We start from the raw sequence: 20,269 nt of genomic DNA, 5'->3' as shown, positions 1-20,269 counted from the left end.
ATATATATATATATATATATATATATATATATATATATATATATATATATATATATATATATATATATATATATAAATGACTGTGTTAATACTTACATAATGGTTACAAACACGAACACTTCTAAAATTAGTTTTAAAATAAATAAATAAAAAAAGGTAAATATGTTGACATGGCGTGTAGTCCAGATTGTAGCGCTACATGACACCGCATACGTCACGCCCTCTCGCGCTCACCGCGATCCGCTCACTCACTCAAGAACACTCCACTCTGAACACTGACGCTCTGCACACGCCTGCGAGAGAACTGAACACAAACTTTGGTAAGTCCAAGAACATTTTTTTTTCCAGATTTTAAATTATTATAGCTTAGATTTGTGAACTTTTTCTGGTATATATAATTTCTCTTTGGGAAATGCAAGTAATTTAATAATCTCACGTAAACATCCATTAATTGCCATTTCTTGCCATACTGTTTGTTTTTGAGGAGACACATTTTACACTAAATGTTTAAGATATTTCTAGCGAATAAAAGCATATTTGATGCATTAATTTAACTGAAATTAAAACACCAACTTGTCCACAAATGCAGACTCATTGTTCTGCATGCTGATGGACTTTTAATATGCTAACTTGCAATGAACTGAATGCTCACAGAGGGGCACATATAGATAGATAAAAGCCATGGAGGAGAGAAGAGATGGAGGCATTGCTAATGGGGAAGCTATGGAGGAGACAGAGGGCCTGGAAGGGAGCGCTGAAAAAAGACCCGAGGCCAGGGAGAAATGGACAAACAAGACTGAATTCCTGCTGTCCATGGCTGGAGAGATCATCGGCCTGGGGAACGTGTGGCGCTTCCCTTACCTGTGCTACAAAAACGGAGGGGGTAAGTGAAAGTTTGTCAAAGCGAAAGAGGTTTGTAAAGCAGAACTGTTGAAGAAGAAGTGTAACATTGAAAAAGAAAGAAAGAAAGAAAGAGGCAATACGCCTGGGGCACAGAGAGATGGATTTGACCTTTAAGATTCAGCACATCAGAACTGAACCCCATGGTTTTTGACTCAATCAATAGACCACTATGTTCTTCTGCAATGCTCAGAAACAACTTTTGTTACACATCATGGCTCTCCTCCCCCAAGCAAATGCCTTTTTTTTTTAGCTCCTACACTTACAATTGCTCATACTAAGGCTTAGGGGTTTATTCAAATCTCAATGCCATTAAATTAAACTTTGTCAGGGAACTCATCTCACTCATCTGTGCTTTAAATATTGTTATTGTATTTGTTAGATAAATCTATTTTTTATGTTTTAGCCAATATTTCTCACACTCACACACACACACACACACATATATATATATATATATATATATATATATATGAAAAATTTATTTTGGCAAAAAATATAACTTATATATATATATATTAAAATAAGTAAGCACAAGTTATATTTCTTTAAAAATGAATCATGTAAATCCAAACGGTTTGCTTCCATTTCCCCTCGAGCTCCTTATTCAAATGTGATCAAAAGAAGCTACAGTATAACATTTTACATGATGTTTAATGATATGTTATTGCTGTGTTCCTTTACAACCCTTAAAGATAATGAAAACAAGATTTTCACCTTAGATTACGACTAATGACTGATGTTTCTTATGGACTCTCCAGGTGTTTTCTTCATCCCTTATTTCATCTTCCTCTTCTTTTGTGGAATCCCAGTATTCTTCCTTGAGACGGCATTAGGTCAATACACCAGTGAAGGGGGAATCACTGCTTGGAGAAAAATCTGCCCCTTGTTTGAAGGTGACTTATGCTTTCATAAAGGTCCATGTATTGAATTGCTGGAATTAACTGTACAGTGCTTTGTGGATTATTTTGCACATGTGCTTTTTCCTCACACAGTGTGGTTTGTGTCCACAGGTGTAGGTGTTGCCTCCCAAGTTATAGTGATTTATCTGAATATATATTACATTGTGGTCCTGGCCTGGGCTCTGTTTTATCTATTCAACTCTTTTTGGAGTACTCTACCTTGGACTTCCTGTGACAATTATTGGAACACAGGTGTGGTTTAATGTATTATGTAACGCATTTATAAACTCTATTCATATAAGCTCAAGACACTGAATAACAGTCAGGCAATTTCAGACTTGCCCAGGTTTTTTTTTTTTTCTCGGTTTATGCACCAGCATAAAAAAAAAAAAAAAAAAAAAAAAAAAAAAAATCATTGTGAGATAAAGTTCAAAGTAAAAAATTAAATCAGATCGTGAAATACTGTATAATTAAGGATTTAAAATTGCAATTCCGAGAAATAAAAGTTTGGTTGCTGCAGTTAAGAGATATGAAATCATATTGAAATATGCCGAATATAAAAAAAATAAATAAAGTTGGGATTGTGAGATACAAGATCACAATTACGAGAAATAAAGTTGGAATTACAAGCGGTAAAGTCACAATTATGAGAAATAAAGTCTCAATCATGTGAAGTAAAGTTGTGATTGTGAGATATAATCTGCAGTTACAAGAAATAAAGTCACAGTTTACGAGACATGCAGTTTATACTCACAATTGCAGTGATAATCAAAAGTGCTGTTGAAAAAATACATACATTTATAAACAAATTCACAATTACAAGAACACAATTCTGAGAAATAAAGTTGTAACAGTGAAATATAAAGTTCCAATTTCAACAAACAATAAAGTCACAATTACAATAAAAATGTTATTTTATTCCTGTTATTTCCTAAAATACAGAATTAGTCATATATAATATACATGTTAATAACTGTTTCCATTCCAGCTCAATTTTAGCTCACTTTGATCTCTCATTTTATCAACAGCGGACTGCCACAATATAAATGCTACCTACACAGGTTTACACAGACCTGACGCTGACTGGTCTTTCCTCTACAATGAAACGGATAAATATGGCAGCAACTACAGCACGAGGTAACCTCATTTAAGAACCGAGTACACAATCATCGAAACACTTCTGTTGTTCTCCCGGATGTTTACAGGGTCACGGAAGATGTTCTCTGGATGAAGGCTTTAGAAGATTGCAAACACGTTTGATGGAAAAGTTGCCTAAACAAAGACCCTTTTGTAATGCATTCATTATGGCAAGAAACATTTATTCTTTGTTGGGACTCCCCTAACAGGAAAATGAAAAGAACACAGACTGATGCAGCTGTTTTTGAAAAAGACCTAATAGAGATTTTTTTACATTTCACTGAAATTTGTTAGATTATATAGCTCTTCATATAATAAGCTTTGTTTTTGTTTTTTCCTGTTAATGTGCCACTGAAAGAAAATAGATTACAACGTTATTTCGAGACCAACTAGACAATCTTAAATCAGCAAACCAGTGGCGACGGGTTTAGTTACATCATTTTTCTTTCTACACTGTGTTTCAGAACAAAAAAGAACAAGGTTGTAGTGTGTCTTGCTTATCATAACACAGAAACATCTGCTTTTGGTTGAAAAGAATGTCCTTGAAAAGCTGTGGTGAACTCAGAAACTCCATATGTCTTTCTTTCAACAGTTTTCAAAATGCATCTGAATGGGCGCCTTTTAAATTGGTCTCCCCAGAACAAGAATACTGGTTGTAAGTTACATTATTTGCTATTAAGCATTTCAAATACTGTTTATGCATTAGTGCTGATGCACATTTCTTTGAACAATTTGAAACTTTGATTGTTACAATGCAATTCCTAACTTCGTTTATTAGAAAATGACTATAATTACGTTACATTACAGGTTGCAGTCATACAGTGTCAGGCAGCAATAGCTCCTTATAAAAACACATACATATTTCCCATTTTAACAACACAGAAACTGCTTTACTGTCACTTACGAAAGGATTTAGTAATGTCAGAAAGCTCAAATCATTTAGGGATAGTTCTCTTCCAAGTCTTAGACTATGAGTGAGATAACCCCTACCCTTAAAAGGGTGGGGGAAATGAAAAACATCCAACATCTGTGAGACAAAGACTTTTAATGTTTCATCAGGCAGACACGGGATATTGAGAAATCTGGGCTGAACCACAGAGCCGGTGAACTCACTGAAAACAATGTTTATATGTTGAGCAGTTTCCTAAACTAAAACCCACAAAACTAAATAACATCAATGATAAATCTGTATGTAGCATGGGTATATTTGGGTTTCTGGGCCTAGGTTTATCCTTAAACTAGAAATCTAAGACTTTGAGACTTTACATATATTGAACTAAACAAAAAAGTGTTGTTTATAATATTTGTGTGTTTTTGTGTCTACCCTCAGCCATCGTATGTTGCGGGTGGCGAACAGTAATGCTCTGGGGAGTGTAAATGGCGATCTTGCCATGTGTCTTCTTTTGGCTTGGGTCATCTGTTATTTCTGCATCTTTAAAGGAGTCAAGACCACAGGCAAGGTCAGCTGATCCTCATGCACATCTGTCTGCCAGTGAAATAATCAGGAGTAAACAAAGTCATGTTCTTATAAACAAATACTCGAAACCCATAGACTTACACTGAAGGACTTGAGCCATAGTTAGGGACTGGAATCTTTATACTTTTTTGAGCAACCGTCCATAACACACTAACAACCACCTTGCTATTCCCAATCAATAAACCTGCAACCAAATAGTAGCATGCTAACAGTCATTCAAAACATTTTAGCAAAAGCATTGCAACCACACATGGAATCCAACAATGTAGTAGAACACTAAAACCAGTCCATAACACCTCAGCAGCTGCATAAACACTCAAGAAATCACTTAGAACAACCTCCAAATGTACCTGCACCTGCATAGGAACATGCTTAACAGCTTAGCAAACAACTAACGCAACAAAGCACATACTGTAGCAAAGCATATTTTAAGCAGATCCTTCCACAATGCTATGATTTGACTTCAAAATATTTTATTCTCCATTGTGCGTGATTTGCATGATGTGCAACACATCACTGGTTTCAAATATGGCTTTTCCGATGTCGTAAACTTGCTCAGTAGCACACTCGGTACAGCTGGTAAAATTCCCATGAAACATGAATCATAATAAAAATTTAAAAGATGTAGAAGCTAAAATGACAAGGCTGTGTCATAAATTACTTTATCTCAGATTTGCTTTTGGTAAGTTAGGAGAGTATGTTATTTTCAAACACTATTAACATGTTAGCACCACTTCTCGGCATCAACCAATGTACTAAAATTTTGCCAGTTTCAATGCTAATGTTTTTCAGATAAAATACATGATATGTATGTGTTGTTTTTGCAGGTTGTGTACTTCACAGCTACATTCCCCTACTTAATGCTGTTCATCCTTTTCATCAGAGGAGTGACTCTGCCAGGAGCTGCAACTGGAATTGCTTATTATCTATATCCTGATATCAGTAAGCTCTCTAATCCTGATGTGAGTGCACACAATACCTACTTTTAATTTGGCATGTTATCTGTCCTAAGTAGAGTCTGAGGTTAGAATTGATAATGTCTCGGATACAGTATGATCAATTCCAATGGTCTACTATTTCTTGTGGACCTGATGGAGATACGTGATCGCTTTAATTAATTACAGTGAGTCAAAACGGTTGATTGTTTCAAGATGCAATTTTATGGCATGGAAATATTTGGCAAAACCTGCCACTTGGCCAATCTCTAATAATGGTGCTTTTCCACTGCATGGTACGGCACGGTACGGTTCGCTTTTGGGGGGTTTTCGGTTGCACTTTATTTTACAGTACATGTACTAACAGTGTATTTATCTAAGAAAGTTATGGTAACACAAGGTAACTACATGGGGTAGGGTTAGGTTTAGGGGTAGGTTCAGGGTTAGTATCTAGTTATTACATAGTTATTGTAATTACTATAATAAGTACATAGTATGTACATGGGGAACAGGACTGTAAAATAAAGTGCTACTTTTTCCTGTGGGTATGGTACCTGGTACTTTCTTAGTACCACTTTGGTTGAGGTTCCAAGTGATGCGTAAACTCTTCTGATCACGGATTGGCTGGAGAGAGTTGTCACTACCTGCGTCACTGAACTTGAGACACAAACGCAAAAGAACCACTAGATTTAAATCGGCACAGTCAGAGAAGGATTGAACGCAACTGTTTTGAACTAGCACACCTTTTTTAACAACCCAAAAATGGCTGTTTCGCTGTCTGTTGAGGAAGAACAGATGTTCTTCTCGTTAATAGCAGAGGAGCGGATACAACGAGAACTTGACGGGGTGATTAAAAAAAATTTCACAAGCCGCGGCAGTGGAGGTGGCACAACAATAACAATATGTGAATAATCCCGCCCACTGTAAAGCAGTACTAAACTGAGGTGGAAACTCAAATCGAGCCGAGTAGAGCTGTACCATTACTTACTGAGCCATACCGAGCCGACTCTTGCCATGCAGTGGAAAAACACCATAAAATCAAGGAGGCTGGATGGCAGTGGGGGGTTCAAAAATTATGAATGAAAGATGCGCAAAGATGTTACAGATGCAGATTCCATTTTTAAATAAGATAACCAAGACAAGCATTTTCAGTTTGGAATGATGTGCACATTTTGGAATGATGAAAAAACACACAATACGACCATACATATGCATTTAGAAGGAATCTGATTTCACGTTCATATTTGTATTAGTAATGAAACAGCTGTAATTCCAAAATAGGATTCCGAAATAGTTGGATGGCAGTCTAGCATTCTTGTATAGTTAGATTTGTCATGCGTTTTCCATGCTAGGTCTAATTCATGGAACTGTAGATTGCTGTAATGGCTCGTAAAACAATAAGTATTCTGTGGCATGTGTAGAAAAGTCCAAATTTGTAAATCCGGGTTATGCTGGTGGTCTTGTTGGATCGTAATGCATAAAGGAGCATTCTGTCTCCAAGAAAATGACCTATCAATGGTCTTAAGAACCCATTGACTATAATGACTTTGTAAGGATTTCAGACAGGGATAGCCTGAGGCATAGTGCACTGGGTCTGTAGAACTAGAGGGAAAATCAGATGCACACAGACACCAAAACATGTAACTTATGTTTTCTCAAAGAGAAATTTTGTAAGAGGAGTTTCACAATGCAACTGATAAAACTATTTTTCTTAGAGAGGGAGTTTCTTTGTATTGCGAGGGAGGTGCTTTTGGTTTTTGGAGGGGAGCTACAGTTGTCTTGTGGGGTTTGTTCTGGACATGCAGTACAGTAGGGAGGTGTAAAAACCAAGTTTGTTGGATTTATACAAGGCAGCTGTAAAAGTGAGATAGGGAGGCAGCATGGAAGAGATCTTGGAATTGTTATAGGGTGTCCTCCACCCCTCTACTATCACTGGTTTGGCCTGGTAGACTTCAGAAATGAAGAAGCAAAGCCCCCACTCTGTGCTTGTTGTTTCTGAAACTAATATGAATTCATGTTTATAGTATTTGTTATTTTTGTAGCTTTCGGCATTGGAATTAATTTTAGGATATAATTGAATTAATAGAATTTACTGGCCATCTGTCATCAGCCTGTGACCTGAGACTCTGAAATAGGCCCCATCCCTGCGACCCTACAGAGTATAAGTGGTTTGGAGAATAGATGGATGGAATAGAATAGTCTTCATATAATTAGATGAACAACATCACACGAGTAACTAAAGAAACTGTTTCTGCGTTTCGAAAACCAAGCACTATCATCAATGAAATACTATTATTTATATAAAACATTAATTAATAAACAACAACAACCAACATAAAAGCTGCTTAGCAATTCAGTCAAATGTACAAAGGCAGTGCTCTGGTACACGGCATTAAAGTTTTATAAAATATAACGTGATGGCATTTTGCCCGTCAGCCAAATCTATTTGCTCTGGAAAAAAAAGAATAGATTAATGAGGCCGAAAGACTGCCTGTTAGATTTACCCAAAACAAAACTAGATGTCAAGTTTAACCTCTATAGAGACCTCAGAGGCACTGGTGAATTCCAGAAGAGCTGTGCGAGGTGAGGCTGCTCTTGGCGGGTTAATGACGCTGATGCCCTGGAGTTTCTAAAATGCTGGAGCAAATTATTAAGTAGATGTTATCTTTATTAGCAAACCGCATATTTTAAGTCCAAACAAATACATTATTGTCTGAAAAACAGTTAAAACTACATCCCATGACACACAAAAAAAACAACAACAACAAAAACACTATTATTTCTAAAATTATAGTGGATTTGGGCGCCTGCCATTGACATTTCCTGTGAAAACTACTGCAAGCAGTGTGATACAAATGGTGAAACGGTTGTTGTGACTAGAATATTGCATGCCTTGAAAAGGCTCTCAGCCAATCAGATTTGAGGACTAAAAAGATTTGTTGCATGTGTATATATTAGTTCCTTTGTATTTATAGCTCTCAGTTTCTGTTACTTATCATCTGTACTCTTCGGTGTTATCCTTTTTGAGGATACTCACTCAAAAAGTTAAGCGATGCGCCAGGCATTTTTATTTAGTTATTAGTATTTTTTTGGTAGAAGATCAGTATACATCAGAATCAGTGCCAGATTTAACCTTCTTCTAACTCTGAAATCATAGTTTCAAACTTTTTGGGGCTTCAGTGAGAATACATAGAGCTTAAGAGATGTATGTAGATGCCATCCAAACTGCATCTTTTAATGTACAATGTACATTGCACAATGCCCTGACAATGTACTCACACAGGAAGTGTGTATAAATAGATAGCAGGATATCATGTATATAGAGTCTAAGCAAAGTGAATAAACACTAGTATTACGAAACTGAGTTGGAGGATGTCAGCCCTCTAACCCTTCTTATAGTAACCAGATGTGCAGACTAGAGGCCCATTCCAGGAGTGCATTGCTCAAGCTGCTGTAATCAAAACTGGATGTCTACTGTGAATTTGTGAATCTCATCAAAAATGCCCAGGTCAGATTCCAACCCAAAATTCAAATGCATTTTATGTGGCATCTTTATCTCATTTTCCCGCAGGTATGGCGTGATGCAGGCACTCAGGTGTTTTTCTCCTATGCTGTGTGTCAGGGCGTCCTAACGGCGCTGGGCAGTTATAACAAATACAACAATGACTGCTACAAGTCAGTATCCTCCTGCATTCATGTTCTGCACCCCACCCATTGATACATATCTAAGTCATCTGCGTTTCATCATTTATTGTTATTTCTATATTCTGTGTTCCACAGGGACTGTATAGCACTCTGTTTTCTGAACAGCTCCACCAGCATCTTTGCAGGATTTGTCGTCTTTTCTATTCTGGGGTTCATGGCACATCAGTTAGGTTTACCCATGGAAGAAATAGCATCATCAGGTAAATATTGTTACGATGAGACTATATAAACTGTCTTGATATAATATAGTGCAATGGATTATTTATGGGTATGCAGCCCCAAAGGGGACATGGTTATGGAACAAAATATGAGATGGGAGGAAAAATTCTATTTCAGTGCTTTTGGATATGCTTACAAAAGCACTACATTCACCCGATGGAACTTTTATGTTTTCTCACAGAACCATAGAGATTATTTGCATTCACTTACAAAAGATTCTTTTGTGGTCGCTTTCAAAAGTATTGTGTTCCTTCAACAAACTTTGTGTCTCCTCACAAAACATTATTTCATTTTCCACACTTGATTAATTATGAGATACATTATTCGAATGCTTGGCGAAAGAGATGTGTTTTTAATCTAGATTTAAACAGAGAGCTTGTGTCTGAACCCCGGACATTATCAGGAAGGCTATTCCAGAGTTTGGGAGCCAAATGTGAGAAAGCTCTACCTCCTTTAGTGGACTTTGCTATCCTGGGAACTACCAAAAGTGCAGTGTTTTGTGACCTTAGGGTGCGTAATGGGTTGTAGCGTGGTAGAAGGCTAGTTAGGTACGCAAAAGCTAAACAATTTAGGGCCGTATAGGTAAGTAATGATAATTTGTAACTGATACGGAACGTAATAGGTAGCCAGTGCAGAGACTGTAAAATTGGGGTAGTATGATCATATTTTCTTGACCTCATAAGGACTCTAGCTGCTGCATTTTGGACTACCTGTAGCTTGTTTATTGACGAAGCAGGACAACCACCTAGAAGTGCATTACAATAGTCCAGTCTAGAGGTCATAAATGCATGAACTAGCTTTTCTGCATCAGAAACAGATAACATGTTTCGTAGCTTGGCAATGTTTCTAAGATGGAAGAATGCAGTTTTTGTAACATTGGAAATATGGTTTTCAAAAGACAAGTTGCTGTCTAATATAACACCAAGATTTTTGACTGTAGAGGATGTAACAGTACATCCGTCTAGTTGCAGATTGTAATCTACTAGATTCTGGGTACTTTAGTACTGCTATGTTGCTATCCACCACAAGAGAGCATCTCAGACCAACACTTGTGGCCTATGCATGCGTGAATGCTGCTTTTGACACAACATAATTATAGAATATAGTATATAGTATTACAAAGAAAATGTCAAATGTAATTTATGAATGAAATATTTCTTGTTTAAATGTTTTAGGCTTATGGAACAATATTGAAAACTTGATTCGATCTGATTTGATTGGATTTCTTCTCAGGTCCTGGACTAGCTTTCATAGCATATCCCAGAGCCCTCTCTCTGTTACCTGGACCCCAGTTCTGGTCTGTTCTTTTCTTTTTTATGGTACTTCTTCTGGGCCTTGACAGCCAGGTGCGATTGTTCAACATCACATAACATGATATTTTATTATAATTATTTTCCACAAGTCTTATGTCAAATTTGATGAATGTGTGAGGGTTTATGTTCATGTCTTTTGTAGTTTGTGTGTGTGGAGAGTTTAGCCACAGCTCTCACAGACCTGTTTCCTGGAGTTCTAAGGAAGCGGCGAGAGCTTTTGGTTTTAGCAATCGCCGTCATCTGCTTCTTACTGGGTCTGCCGTTCATCACAAAGGTATAGAAAAAAGAAAAGAAAATAGATATTTGTAGATATTTTTGTACTTTACAGCATACTATATTTTAGGGAGGATTCCATCTGTTTACTGTGATGGACACCTACGGCCCGAGTGGAACTAACCTGCTCTTTATCGCCTGCTTTGAGACGATTGTTGTCGCATGGGTTTACGGTAAGAGACGCTAAAATACACATACAGTGCATACAATACACCGTAAAGTGTGCTGTTTTTTTTCTTATTGAATAGCTTGTTTTTCTGACACATTAATGCAGTAAAACGGGTTGTGAATCCTGTTTCACTCTGATCCTAAGAACATATTTCCCCTCAATGCAACCGAAAAAAATTCTTATAATTTACATGACAAAATACTATTTACAGTGTTTATCCCAAAAAAAATGTATACAATAATTTGTTTCTACACTACAGCAATTACATGTTTATGCAATGTTTATTACTATGTAATTACATAATAATATGAATTATTGGTAACACTTTAGTATAGGGTGCAATTCTCACTAATAACTAGTTGCTTATTAGCATGCCTATTATTAACATACTGGCTGTTTATTAGTGCTTATAAAGTACATATGATGCATGACATCCATAATACTACCCAATACCCTAAACTTAACAACTACTTTATAAACTATTAATAAGCAGCAAATTAGGAATTAATTGAAGCAAAAGTCATAGTAAATGGTTAATTAATAATGAGAATTGGACCTTAAAATAAAGTGTGACCGAATTATCAATTATGGGTGAGTATTGAACATATATATATATATATATATATATATATATATATATATATATATATATATATTCTTAAACTAGTTTTAAGTTGAGTGAGTTAATCGTTTAGCTCTATACTTTGTTCATAAAACGTCCCCCGGAGTTTAAAGTTTGCTACTCAAAAAACGTACACTGTGTATAATAATAACTGAAATAAGACAAACATTTGAAAAATGAGAGAAAGGTAATCAAGAAAAAAAAAACAATGTGATGCAAATGGCTGGTTTGCAGGTGCAAACCGTTTCTATGACAACATTGAGGATATGATAGGCTACGCGCCATTCCCTGTGCTGAAGTACTGCTGGCTCTTCATTACCCCTCTCATCTGTGCTGTGAGTTCACATTCCGTCTCTCTCTAGCTCTCTTGCTCTCACGCTTCTGTAACTCTTCATTGTTTCAGAATCTGCATTGTTTTCTCATTAGTTTCATCGATGATTGCTTCATGTTTCATTTGACATCCTGCTATGCGTCCATTCCTTCGATACATTCATTAATTCAAGCTATTTATCGGTCATGGTTTGGAGCTTTTTGGAGTCTTCTGTCTCTTTTATTTTATGGAACTTTTAACACTTAAACAGAACAAGTGGCAAACAGTAGCTACTTAAAGCTGCGGTAGGTAACTTTTGCAAAAATATATTTTTGACATATTTGTTAAACCTGTCATTATGTCCTGACAGTAGAATATGAGACAGATAATCTGTGAAAAAATCAAGCTCCTCTGGCTCCTCCCAGTGGTCCTATTGCCATTTGCAGAAATACATCGCTCCCATTAAGAAATCAACCAATCAGAGCTGCGGTCCGTAACTTTGTTTGTGTTCAAAATGTAGAAAAATGTATATAATAAGCGAGTACACCATGAATCCATTTTCCAAACCGTGTTTTTAGCTTGTCCTGAATCACTAGGGTACACCTATAATAAGTGTTTATATTCGGACTATTTTAGATTGCTTCGGGGGTACCACAGCGGAGTAACCCAGTACCTTTGTGATTCTTCATAGACATAAACAGAGAGAAGTAGTTCCGGCTACAATGTTCTTCCGCAAGATGCAAGCAGTTCTGTTTATTAACCGCTAGAGCGTCAAAAGTTCCCTACCGCAGCTTTAAAATAGATGTGCATTTAGAATGACTTTTATTTTTTAGCAGATAGTTTTATCAATAAGGTATTTTCAAATGAGGAATTCAGTGACTGAGTGATTATATTGAGTGTTGCAGGTCCTCAATGTCTTGTACTGAAGTATGGTCAGGATGTTGTAACTATTTTGTGTCGTGACTTAAGTTTTGCATCAAATTAAGTAATCCCCCCCACCCCCCCACCCCCACAGGCAACTCTGCTGTATAACCTGCTGGGTACCAAGTCAGTGTCTTTATCTGATCAGTTTGTGCCGGACTGGAGTTACATGCTGGCACCTTTGCTCACAGTCATTCCTATGGTTTGCATCCCAGTCTTCTCGTTCGTCTCTTTAGGAACGGTGAGTAAAACCCATCAATCCATCCAACCAATCTGTTCATCGTTTAGTCATGCATTCATTCATCTGATCTCAAGTCAATTCCATCTGTCACAGCATCTGTCCTCCATTTTTAAACACAGACACTGACTTTTTACCATTTAGCACATACTTATGTGTGTAAATATTGTTTAATAAAAGAAAACCCATCATTTAAATAGCAGGATTTTATAATACTCAACAGTGATCACCTACTTTTTCAGCTGTCTTGGTTTCGGGAGTATTTTTACCTGCTCATTTAAATTGTGATTTCTAAAAGATTTCAGTAAGATATTGTTATTATAGACCAAGTCATGAACCATACCAACCTACACAATCATGATATTGCAAACACTGATTTAAAAATCAAAATCTAAAGAATGTAAAAATTAAAGTCAGTGTACATCTTAGAATGAACTTGAATATGCAGTATACAATATTTACAAATATTATATGTGACCCTGGACCACAAAACCAGTCTCAAGTGTAATTTATTTATTTATTGAGATTTACACATCATCCGAAAGCTGATTAAATAAGCTTTCCATTGATGACCAATTCATTAGGATCAGACAATATTTGGCCGAGATACAATGTAGAAAATCAGGAATCTGAGGGTGCAAAAAAATTAAAATCTAAATAGATTTCAAGTTGTCCAAATGAAGTTTTGATATATTTATAGTAGGACATTTACAAATTATCTTCATGGAACATGATCTTTACTTAACATCCTAATTATAATTATTTTTATTTATTTATTTATTTATTTATTTGCATAAAAGAAAAATTGATAATTTTGACTTACACAATTTTTTTTTTTTTTTTTTGGTAACACTTTATTTTGATAGTCCACTTTAGACATTCTACTAGCAGTGAGTAACCTTGCAACTACATGTCAACTAGCAGTTAGTAGAGTATTAGTAGCCTGTCTGCTTAATATCTTCTAACACTTTCTTTGTCAACTTATTGTCAACTAATACTAAGCCTAAACCTACCCCTAACACTAACCCTAAACCTACCCTAACAGTCTACTCTGAGAGTTAGTTGACATGTAGTTGAAAATTTCTGAGATTTAGTTGATATGTAGTCGTCTTGTAGTTACAAAGTTACTTACAGTCAGTAGAATGTCTAAAGTGGACTATCAAAATAAAGTGTAACCTTTTTTTTTATCGCCAATTTCAAAACATAAACCCCAGCGACTTAAGGCTAAGATTTAATACCTTTTGGTAGGGAGAACAACTTAATCACATTATTGTAATGTTATGCCAGAGTTTACATTTCCATGGTAACAGAGTCTTCTCTGATTGGTGGTTCTTTGTTAGGGATTGTGGGTAATGTAGTCCTTCACCGTGAATTGGGCTAATGAACAAGATTTGGTAAAAATGCCCTGAAAGCATGTTCACTTCTACAGAAGCATATATTAAGAAACCTCAGAGCCTATGGTTGGTTTATCTTGAAATATTTATATGTAATTGTTAAAAATCAGTTAATTGTTAAAAATATATAGTTATTCGGAATCAGTTTACTCCTGAAACATTCAACAGCACATAACTGTTCAAACACTCGTCATGTAATTTTTAGGAAATTTATTGTACAGTTAATGTATCAGTCTTCTTTTAATCTCCTCAGGGTCGTGGCATCATCACTCCCTCTGGTGACCTGAAGCAGCTGCGACCGGACAGTCCACGCCTCACACTGTTTAATCACGTAATCATTAAACCCCAGAGATCTCCACACATTCAGGAAGATGGAGAAGAGAAAGCAAACAAAGAACACACCAGTGGAGTTTGATAAGGCAGAGTTATGATTTTATTTCAGGTTATATAATATATATAGGACTTTATATTAAATCATATCTTTGACTTTATATGAAATCAATCTAAATATAATGTATACAGTATATATATATATATATATATATATATATATATATATATATATATATATATATATATATATATATATATATTCTATTTCTCAACAATGCATTTAATTACAGTGTGTGAGACTGCTCATATGAAATACATATCACTCAGGATGTTAAATGAACAAAACTAGGTTCATATGGAAATTTGCATAATTAAAGAGACATTAGACCCAACATTTTTAATTTTAATTTGCTGTTAATTTACTCACCATCAGGCCATCCAAGAAGTAGGTTCTACTTTTTTTTTCTTTTTTTTTTTTCAGTAGAACAGTAAAGAAGATTTAAAGCTGAAACTGTGGTCGTTGTGATACATGAAATGCTAATTGTTGGCTACCCATCTTTTTAGAATAAAAAATGCATATCAAGGAACACAAAATTAATATCTGTGGCTCCTGAAAAAAAAAAAATTTTTTTGGGGGGGTACTGAGTCTTCATTCTTTTCTCAGGAGAAGTTAAACTGCTTGTATGAGTTTAAACTGAGGGTAAGTGCAGCTGAGAGAGAAAAAAAAAATACCAACTCAATTTATATATGAATTGTATATGACAACTCTATGAAAACTCATAGAGTTCCTTTTAGTGAAGATATGATAATTTGTCTAATTTACGTTTGTCATCTCTTGACAATTATTATTATTATTTTTTTTGTATTCTCAAAAATGGGTCATTATATTGGTGACTGAAGCACTCTTCAGAACCAAAGAACCACTCTTTATATTTTTAACTAGACTCCTCTATAGCACTTTTCTATCCCATGTCTGTAATACAATGTAGTTTTTGATACATTTTATCGCATTAAACATACTGTTCTTTCTTCCTTGTTTCCAAATTATTATTTTTTTTCAAAACTTGGTTCAAATAGTCCATTCTTTGTTGGTACCTATGTGATGTATTGCTATTATATTATGTGTTCAAAAGTAAGTGGACTTCTAATTTACAACTCTAAAACAGATATGATCTATTAAGAACAGTTTTAAATACAGGTGCACAATTGAGATATGGCTTGAATTTTTGTGAAATCATAATTCCTGTACAGGGACATCGATATATCTTTGTCTTTCAGTCAGTCAATATCTGTTCTCATCTGAGCCTCTCATCCATGTAATCTGAAGGGACATTCAATTAACAGATAATGTCATGTGATGACTTTAGGGTCTATCGCTGCGTGTCATAACACAAAGGGGCGGGCTTAATGGAGAAGTTTACTCTGGGGAACCAATTTGGGAGCAGCTCTCAGTTTAGGGTTAATTATCGACCTTATGGGTCAGTATTTTGACACTGATATTATAGAGTAGGAATTGCAATATTTATTGATGGTCCAAAAATAATTAAATCCAGTTTAGCCACTTTTATTTATAGAGTGTTTCAAACATTACAGATGGTTTCAATGCAGCTTTAAGGGATAAACAGGAAAACAATGATTCATTGATGCAAACACAGACCGCTTCTGCTGTGAAGCACACAGTAATGTCATTGTTCAGTTGAGGTCAGTTCAGTGTTGATTCACTTGTAAATATAAAACAGCATAAGTGATTACATTTCTAGAACACATGGAATCCAGGGAACTTGCAGTATCTGGTCAACACAACTGGTTAATTGTTTCTTTGATTGCTTTTATACCATTTCTTTAAAATAAATGATGGTTGCACTTTATTTTACAGTACATGAACATGAATTGTATTTACATGCACTTACAGTACATGCACTACATTACACTTAAACAAGAGATAGAGTAAGTAGTTAATAGTAGTTCATATAACTATATAACAAGGTAATTAATAAGAGCCAACTATCTTTGAATTTAGTACCCGCTCAGACTGAAAAATAAATATTCATATAGTGTAAGGCCATTGTATGTTATATGTATACTATAATGTCATAATGCTATAATCTTGCATCAGCACCCTTTCCACTTCTCTTAGATTTTTCTCAAACTGGGGCTCATAAAGGAACTGCAGGGGGTTTGTGAGTTTAATTAAAAGGTTATAATTACATATATGATGAAAATTTAAAATTGTATTAAATAATTAGTTTAGTAGTAGTAGTAGTAGTTAAACTATTATCACAGTAGTTAAAGACACCTAATATAAAGGAAGGAACGATAAGAGTATAAAATGCACTGATCGCTCTGGATCTCTGAATCCTCTGTAATCTCTGGGAATTGTATGCTTAATGCAATTTTTATGACTTAACTCTGCAATGAGCTATTCGTTTTGTTTAAACTACACTTGGGGGCACAATTCTCCTTCCATAGCTGGGAAATTTTCTACAAGATACTTGATCTCAAAGAGCAGCGAGAAATTGGAATTCCGCTCAATGAGGCTCTTAGGAGGGACAGTTTGCTGAAGGTGCAAAACTGCTGCAAGGTCTGAGGCAAATCACCCAACACTGTCATCTGAGCATCTTTCATCCCCTACCCCTTGTCTCTGAAATACACATACTCTCTTTCTCTCCGCAGGTCTTGTGATGTAGATTTATGGCCCCTGTCACAGTGTTAAAAAATGGAATTCCTCAATGTTACCCTGCTGTCTGTGCATGCCAGGGACCCATGCAGCTCAATAACCTCTGCATTGATTTAACGCATCGTATGCATTACTTGCATTGCCACACATGCAGAAAAAGCTGTACACAACCTTTACTGCAAATAATCACATTCCTAATGCAAATCTTTGTCCAGTAGGTAAAGTATCTAAAAATCCTCGAATTTATGAACTTATTAGAAAAGTAAAACAGCGTATAAGAAAATATTTTTCAAATACTCATACATACAGTGCATACAATGCACTGCAAAAAAGCATTGGTGGCAACAACTTTGCCTTTGCCGTTATAACATGGGAAGACTGTCAATTTATAATGATTTATTTTCGCGTGGTTCCTTGCACTGTACTATCTTCTGACATCATATCACTTTGACCATGATATGCAAGCTAACACAGTAGATACTGTACATTTTGACATTTCCATCACATAATCTGCGCCATATATAATGGTTTTCTGGCATAGTAAACTTGCTCAGTAGCTCACCTGATACAGCACTGTGCTTGCGACGTGGATCAATCGAGTAACAGTCAAAGACTTCTAGAAGCAAGCTAAAATGGCATGGTTTTTTCAGCAAATACACTTTTTTCTTGGTTTGCTTTTGTTAACACTTTGTTAACAACAGTAGGTTTAGGGGAAGGTTTGGAGTAAGCCGTACATTATTTTCAAAAACGATGTAATGCTACTTATTAGATATTTTATTTCTGAACTGCAGTGATACGCGCAAAACCAACATATTAAAACTTTGCTAGATTCATGTTTATCTATTTTGGATGAAGCTGTTCACAATTTGAGCAACATTCGTTACACACTTTTCTTTGAAAGTGTCATGAAACCTTCTAGAAGAAACCTGATATCATTTCGCATGAAATGTTGCATATGCACATTTTCAAGACATCTGAAATGAAACATGAACTTAATTTAAAATATATTCTCTGAAAGCAATTCAAAATCTCTCATACAGCTTTATTCCTTAAGTAAATGAATCTTATTTTCATTCAATTCAGAGATCAGTGTTTTGCTCTTTGTTCTCATTGACTTGAACAAAACACAAAGATTTTAAAGTGTGACTTTATTGTGCATATCACAGTTATAGCAAATAAAGAATCAAAAGGAACATTCACAATGGCTGTTCGTGCGTGACATAACTGAACTGGTAGTGCACCATGTTTGATAGTACTGTATGTTCACAAAGTTTCCTGCTAAATGAGTGTGTTAACTTTGTAATCTCACTGTGTCGCCACCATGAGCCACGCAGGTTCATTGTGGGGTGTAATTAGCTTCTATTGATTTGAGGGCGCATACAATGAGTGATGAAAACCAACTCTGACAATTCCAATTCTGTGCTTGTCACTTAACGATTGCAGGCAATGACAGAGCTAATGTGAGTTACTGTTGACACTGTGGCTGCATTAAAAAAGCTATTTGTATTTTAGACGTTTCTTTCCAAAGACAAGTGCAAATTAACTTTGTATGTCATCCAAAACATCCACTGATACTTGCATATTTGCTTCGTCAAGCTGTCTACAGGCAATGCAGTTTCCCTAGTCATGCTTCTCTTGGCACATAATGTTGATGGAGATAAAGAAGCTACTAAAATATGCCCTTGAAGTAACTCAGCGTCTTGGTTAGCTCCATGTATATGAATATTCAGTTAGAAACACATTGACTGGACACTCTTGATAGCTTTTCCTTGTCTTCACACTATTTATCATGCTTCCACTCTAAACAGCAGCAGCCTCTTTAACCTGTAAAGATTTTATGTTCATATGCAGCCAGTTTGACGTAAAATTATAGTGGTTGGCAAGAGCAAACATTCAGTTGCTTCAATAAAGGCAATTAAAAGTTGTCAATATGTGGCATAATAGTATAATATGCAACAAGGGAGATTTTTTTTTTTTTTGGTAACATATATATACATTTATATTTACTAATAGAAAAAAATATATATACTGTGTTAAGATCTCGTCAGAAGATTTTAATTGGACTTATACAGCTCTTTTACGGTGCAAAGCAAACGTTACTTTTCAATTTTAATTGTTAATTTAGTAAAAAGCAGTTGTCTCTTAATCCACGGAAAAAAAGCTTTTACTGTCATTGCCTAAAAACGTATTTGAAGTTATGAGCATTTAACTGAGGGTTGTGCTTCACACAAAATAGAAAAGTAGACGGTATTCATGGCAGTGTTCTTGGTCAGTTTCCCAATTATTACTCATAGCAGAGGTGCTTTTATGAGCTGTCCAATTCTGTCAACAGGATACATGGCATTCCGAGGTTACTCGCTCTTGCTTTGGCAAGTTTACTTTTTATTTTTTATTATGCACCGAGGAATTTATTAGGCTAATGTGATTTCATTTTAATTGAAACACATTTCTTCTTATCAGATAAAGAAAAAAAACTATATATATATATATATATATATATATATATATAATATCCACTACCACTCGAGCACTTATCCCAGAATTTGCATATCAACTGATTCTTTTTTAGATGTCTGTAGGAATAATACGATTATTATTATATTAATTTTTTTTGCAAAAAGGAAAAGTACTCATCAGACTTTTATCACTCTTCAAAATTGTGTCATTCACTAAAAAAGCTATCATGACCATACAGTTACTCTGTATAGCTGTGTTCCCACTAAAGGTCAATTCACACTGCACAG

At 35.4% G+C, this 20,269-nt stretch overlaps 1 protein-coding gene across 3 annotated transcripts; it reads left to right on the top strand.

The window, feature by feature from the left end:
* The first annotated feature begins 149 nt into the window (after positions 1-149).
* On the top strand, positions 150-15,060 carry LOC127956434 (sodium- and chloride-dependent GABA transporter 2). Of its 3 annotated transcripts, none has more exons than XM_052554316.1 (16): positions 155-320; positions 669-883; positions 1,662-1,796; positions 1,914-2,054; positions 2,831-2,939; positions 3,532-3,594; positions 4,270-4,399; positions 5,244-5,378; positions 8,923-9,026; positions 9,132-9,256; positions 10,509-10,621; positions 10,731-10,862; positions 10,932-11,034; positions 11,887-11,987; positions 12,978-13,124; positions 14,769-15,060. In XM_052554316.1, the coding sequence occupies exons 2-16, from the start codon at positions 682-684 to the stop codon at positions 14,928-14,930; spliced, it is 1,902 nt and encodes a 633-aa protein (XP_052410276.1). In that variant the 5' UTR covers positions 155-320; positions 669-681; the 3' UTR covers positions 14,931-15,060. The 3 variants fall into 3 exon arrangements, 2 of the variants coding, with proteins under 2 accessions (XP_052410276.1, XP_052410275.1); XM_052554315.1 differs by having other exon boundaries at positions 156-320; positions 655-883; XR_008153564.1 differs by lacking the exon at positions 11,887-11,987 and having other exon boundaries at positions 150-320; positions 655-883; positions 14,769-14,918.
* Positions 15,061-20,269: the final 5,209 nt, after the last annotated feature.

The sequence above is a fragment of the Carassius gibelio genome, chromosome B4, assembly GCF_023724105.1.
Source record: "Carassius gibelio isolate Cgi1373 ecotype wild population from Czech Republic chromosome B4, carGib1.2-hapl.c, whole genome shotgun sequence".
Classification (NCBI taxonomy): Eukaryota; Metazoa; Chordata; class Actinopteri; order Cypriniformes; family Cyprinidae; genus Carassius; species Carassius gibelio.
The sequence above is the reverse complement of the archived record's forward strand: the minus strand, read 5'-3'. Positions and strand labels throughout refer to the sequence as shown.

Bases quoted from the DNA above. Each gene is read 5' to 3' on its own strand.
- LOC127956434 (XM_052554316.1), top strand. From the start codon at position 682: ATGGAGGAGAGAAGAGATGGAGGCATTGCTAATGGGGAAGCTATGGAG. The intron at 1,797-1,913 runs GTGACTTATGCT...TTGTGTCCACAG, and splicing joins AATCTGCCCCTTGTTTGAAG to GTGTAGGTGTTGCCTCCCAA. The intron at 3,595-4,269 runs GTAAGTTACATT...GTCTACCCTCAG, and splicing joins CCAGAACAAGAATACTGGTT to CCATCGTATGTTGCGGGTGG.